Below are 5,719 nucleotides of genomic sequence, written 5' to 3'. Positions count from 1 at the left end.
GCATAGCTTCAATCTTGGAAGTCAAAGCACTAATGCAAAGATCCATTGGGAAATAGATGCCATCACATTTCCCATCAAGCCTCTCTCCTGTAGTGTCCAGAGCTCTATAGATCTCTTCTACCAACTGATCTATCTCTTCTCTGGTGTGAAAATCTTGTGGAGACTTCATCGGAGGTGAGACTAGTGGACTGTTGTCGACCAATGCTGGTAAGCGTTGGTCGATCGATGTTGGTAAGCGACTATCGATCGATGCATGTTGTCTTCTATCGATCGATTTATGGCGAGAAACGTCAGTCGCATGCTGAATTCTGGCTATGTCTTGCCTCATCTCTTCCATGGATGTAGTTAACCAACTGATGCTATCATTCAGTGGATGGTAGACACCATCAAGCTTCATCTGGAAATCACCTTCATACTTCTCTTGGACTCCACAGACTCCATAGAACATCTCATTAATCTCGTCCTTGGTGTAGATCTCTGGTACCAGCTTGGTCTGTGTGAATGAACTAGCATGTTCAGGAAGACATATGTAGCTTGGCTCATCTCTCGAAGCTCTTTCCAGAAGTCTTCTGATATCTCTGTTGTGAACGCGAATGGTGTGTCCTTCTGGATCTCTGGCGTATCCCTGATCATCTATGTAGACTCCATACTCATTTTTCTCTTCCCAGTAGAATTTCCTGGTACCATAGATATCAAAGGCCCTTCTGCCGAATTCTGGACGTCTGTCGACCGATGTTGGGACGTCAACGTCGATCGATGCTCGAGTGGGATGGCGAGACCTTCGTTTGAAGCTTTGGTCTATGCCACCAGCTGTGTCATAGAACTCTTTTGTGTCCTTCCGTTGGTAATCTGGAATGTTGCATTGATGTACGAACAAGTTTTCTGCTCCATTGGCTGTCTGAAGGATGTCTGCAATATCTTTTCGAGAAATGTTCAGTATATGTTTGTCTATTGCTCTTGCATAGCCATCTGGGTCCCTGAAAATACCAAATTCGTCTGGAGTTAGATACTCGTTATCAAATTTATCGTTTTCGCTTACAGTAGTTTTTTGTTTAGAGCGGATGTCGATCGATGTTGTATGAGCAACGTCGATCGATGTTGAAGGATTGATGTCGATCGATGGACGGTTTGCTCTGTCGGTCAGATGGCTGGATCTTGTTCTTCCCCAAGCAGCTTCTGATCGATGTTGATTTGTTTCATCGCGTCTTTGCATGTTGAGAGGTTCCTCATATGTGAAACCTACTTGAAGTTCGTCTTCTCCTGGCTCATACGTTGCTGTTTCTACTGCATAGCTTTTGTGATGGTGATCATCTGCCTAACTCCCAATTGAGTAGTCTCCCTCTCTCACTCGGTTGACTTCTGCATCGATCGATGAGTAGTTGGCTATGTCGGTCGATGTTCGTTTCCGGTTTCTCTGATGGTGAGCCTGTTATGTCGATCGATGGTGCATTCCTTTTTCAAGAGGAATGATGTAGAAGTGTATATTCCTCATCAAGGATGGCTTTGTACTCAGTAGCTCGTTCATTTTCATAGTCCTTTGTATGCATGGTGTCTCTGGTGTGTGTCGCCATGATGGGATTGTTGTAGTCGTTCTCCCAATCGCGTGGACAACTGTCGACCGATTCTCCCTTTGGACTGTCGATCGATTTCTGGTGGCAACTGTCGATCGATGTTGCAGTGTGAGTTTTGATCGACGCCGAATATTCTGTCTCGTATTCAACTCCACAGTGGCAAGCTGCAATGGTTCCTGGATCATTGATTCTTCTCGAGGACGTTTGTGACTTCTTGACTGGAATGGGGTCGTAGTGGGTATGAGGATCTATGAGCGTCAAGCACAACTGATTGGATTGCAGGTTGCACACTGCTCCTACTGTTGACAAGAAGGCTCTCCCAAGCAATAGAGAGAGTTCCAGTTTAGCTTGATGTCCAGCACATGGTAATCAACTGGAACTAGGGCATTACCAATCTGCACCTCTAGGTCTCTCACAATACCTCCTGAATTCTTCTGAGAACAATCCACAAAGGTGAACAATTCGTTTGAAGGCTCCACCTGCAGACCCAGATGGTCTGCCATAACCCTAGGTAGGATGCTGACTGATGCTCCTGTGTCGCACAAGGAATGTGGGAACTCAATACATTTCACTGTGGATGGTATTGTGAATTGCCCAGGATCACTCTTCTTCTTCAATGTAACCCTCTTCGTCATCTTTTCTCTAGCTTCACAAAACATTCTCTTGATGTCTTCTTCTTTCTCCCTTGTTTGTCTGAAGAACATCCACAATCTATGAGTGTAATAAGCCTCCTCGAATGGCTTTTCTAGAGGAATCCTGAAGACCTTTTTTCGGAAACTTTCCTTTTCCTTATCATTGGCCCCCCTCTTCAGATGCATCTCCACTTTTTCCTTTCTTTTCCTTAGGGTTCTTCCCATAGGAACCCTATCGACTTCCATCGAATCTTCTCCATCATCTGAAGGTATCCTGACGGTCTCTGGTGGGTTGTCTAAAGGTTTAGGTTTGGGCCTGAGTTCATTTAGACGTGCAACATCTATCTTTGGAATCTGCACTCAGTACGTAATAGGTGCTCGTTGATCGATGGATGCTAGAGGTTGTCGATCGATGTCGACATCTGTTTGTCAATCGATGGGGGTCGCAGCATGTCGAGCAATTCTTACGTTATCAGGGTTGGGTGGATGTGGTGTTTTGCTGTGAACTCATCGTGAGTCAGAATCCTCTTGGCATTGCAAGATGCGGTTGACTCCGTAGGTATCATCGATTGATGCTCTGGAGATCCTGTCGATCGATGCTCTGGAGATCATGTCGATAGATTTGGACTGGGGACTGTCGATCGATGTTCATGGTATGGCGTCGATCGACACAAATGCGATCTGCCGAAGCTCATCAGACTTTCTACTTCAAAAGCTCCTTCTTGCAGCTTCTCTTCCTTCACGTGGTGTTTCATCACATCATCTCCTACCTCTATTGTCAAGGCTTCCTGCCTCTTAAGAGCTTCTCATGTCTGAACAACCTGCAACCACGCAGCCGCGACAAAAGCACCTGGAACGCCAAGCACGGCCAAGAGGCAGCCAGGCCAAAACGCCTGCTCCTAGGTACGGACGAAATAAGTTTCACGGCCAAGGAGCAGGAGAAAGTTCTCACCCCACATCACGACGCCCTGGTCATATCGCTAACTGTAGCGAACTGCCTGGTGAAAAGGATACTGGTGGATAACGGAAGCGCCGGTATCACTGAAGGGATCAATATGTCAACCAAGTTCCTTGTCAATGACCGTGATTCATCCTACAATATGATCCTAGGACGGCCCTGGATTCACGGCATGGGGGCCGTCCCTTTGACTCTTCACCAGATGGTGAAATTTCGTACACCCTGGGGCCTAAAGGTGATCAGAGGAGATCAAGAGTATTCCCGCTCCTGCTACCAGACTACTCTGAAGGGAAAGACCAAGGTCATATAACAATTACAGAGTTTGCCTCCGGCTCATCACACCGAGGAACCGGAGGTAGAGGAAATGGACGACGTGCCATTAACCGAAGGATATCAGACCCGACATCTCAAGATCGGCTCCAAGCTCACTGAAGGAGTGAGGAGGAGATTAATAGACTTCCTCAGTTCTAACTCTGACTGCTTCGCCTGGTCCCACGCAGATATGCCTGGGATCGACCCGAAGATCATCATTCACAAGCTGCATGTGGATCCTCTACATCAAGCCGTCAGACAAAAGAGAAGGAAGTTTCCCCCCGAAAGGGACGCGATCATAAACGATGAAGTCAGAAGCCTGCTCGATGCGGGGTTCATTCGTGAGGTGCAATATCCGGAATGGCTAGCCAACGTTGTCGTAGTCAAGAAAAAGAACGGGAAGTGGAGAGTTTGCATAGACTTCAAGGACCTCAACAAGTCGTGCCCGAAGGACCCCTTTCCCCTACGTCATATCGACAAACTGGTCGATGCCACCGCAGGGCATCAGCAGATGAGCTTCAAGACGCGTTCTCCGGCTACAATCAAATACTTATGCATTCGGAAGACGAGGAGTAAACATCCTTCATGACGTCCAGAGGGATCTACTGCTACAAGGTTATGCCCTTCGGGCTAAAAAAACGCAGGATCAACCTACCACCGACTGGTGAACATGGTGTTTGCGGACCAGATAGGGCGAACCATGGAGGTCTACATCAACGACATGCTGGTCAAGTCCCTAGAGGCTGAGGACCACATATCTCATCTGCAGCAAGCCTTCTCGACCCTCCGGAAGTATAACATGAAGCTCAACCCAGCTAAATGCTCATTTGTGGGTCAGTTCTGGCAAGTTCCTTATGTACATTGTAACCCACCAGGGTATCGAAGCCAACCCATAGCAAATTAGGGCATTCATTCAATCCCTTCCCCGAAGAACGTCAAAGAAGTCCAAAAGCTAGCAGGAAGAATGGCGACCTTGAGCAGATTCATCTCCAGACTCTCCGACAAATCTCATGCCTTCTTCGGAACACTTAAAAATCCAAAGGACTTCCAGTGAATGGAAGAGTGCGAATCCGTTCTTCATGAGCTAAAGGCGTATCTAACCACTCCTCCTCTCCTATCCAAGCCACTACTCGGTGAGGTCCTGCTTCTATATCTAGCAGTCTTGGAACACGCCGTAAGTGCCGTCCTAGTATGCGAGGAGGGAAGCAAGCAGCTACCAATCTACTACGTAAGTAAGTCTCTCCTGGATGCGGAAACCCGCTATAGCCATCTAGAGAAGCTGGCCTTAGCCCTAATAGTCGCCGATCGCAAGCTACGACCCTACTTCTAGGCTCACCCAATCGTGGTCATCATTTCTTTCTCTGTAAAGTTGGTTCTCCACAAACTCGAAGTCTTCGGACGCCTAGCTAAATGGGCTGTGAAACTAGGGGAGTACGACGTAATCTTTCGACCTGCTACAGCTATGAAGTCACAGGTCCGGGCAGACTTCGTGGCCGAATTCTCCCCTACCCTGCAAGAAGTACGCCTCCGAAGCGATGTCAAGGAAGAGGGAGAATGGATCCTGCACGTTGATGGATCCAGGAACGTCAGAGGAGATGGAGTGGGAATAGTGAGTACCTCGCTGACAGGGAACACGGACTCAAGGGCCGTGAGATGCAACTTCAAAGCAACCAACAACGAAAGCGTGTATGAGGCCCTAATCGCAGGACTAACTCTCGCCCATCAAATGGGGGCAGAAAACATCCAGGTCTTCGGTGACTCCCACCTAATAATTAACCAGGCGCAGGGAGAGTACCAAGCAAAACACGACATCATGATCCAGTATATGGCGGTCGTCCAGCGACTGATCAAGAAGTTCAGGAGTTGCAAGCTCACTCAAATCCCCCGGGAACAAAACTCGCAAGCCGATGCCCTGGCTAATCTAGGGTCCGCCCTCAAAACAAACAGCCAGATTAGCATACCCTTGCTTGTGCTTCAATGGCCAGCCACCCTTGACGAACCCCCGTCAGAGGAGGTCTCCACTGTCGAAGAAGGCGAAACCTGCATGACCCCCTTAATCTGGTATCTAGAGAACGATGTTTTCCCGGAAGGCCGTAACGAGGCCAGAAAAGTTAAGAAGCATGCAGCATGGTACTGTATCTCCCAGGAGAAGCTATACCGAAGATCCTTCTCTGGCCCATACCTAAGGTGTGTCACACCTCGAGAAGCCGCTAGAATCCTTGTAGAACTACATGAAGGAGATTGTG

General features: G+C 48.0%; 1 protein-coding gene across 1 annotated transcript in view; it reads left to right on the top strand.

The window, feature by feature from the left end:
- LOC106338278 overlaps nt 1–3,471 on the top strand; it is a 5,312-nt gene extending 1,841 nt beyond the window's left edge. Inside the window, exon 2 of the mRNA XM_013777294.1 lies at nt 3,039–3,471. Coding sequence (XP_013632748.1) covers nt 3,039–3,471 — 433 coding nt within the window. The remainder of the gene's footprint in view (nt 1–3,038) is intronic.
- Nucleotides 3,472–5,719: the final 2,248 nt, after the last annotated feature.

The sequence above is a fragment of the Brassica oleracea genome, chromosome C4 (assembly GCF_000695525.1).
Source record: "Brassica oleracea var. oleracea cultivar TO1000 chromosome C4, BOL, whole genome shotgun sequence".
Lineage (NCBI taxonomy): Eukaryota > Viridiplantae > Streptophyta > Magnoliopsida > Brassicales > Brassicaceae > Brassica > Brassica oleracea.
Note: the sequence above shows the minus strand (reverse complement) of the source record. Positions and strands in the feature narration are given on the sequence as shown.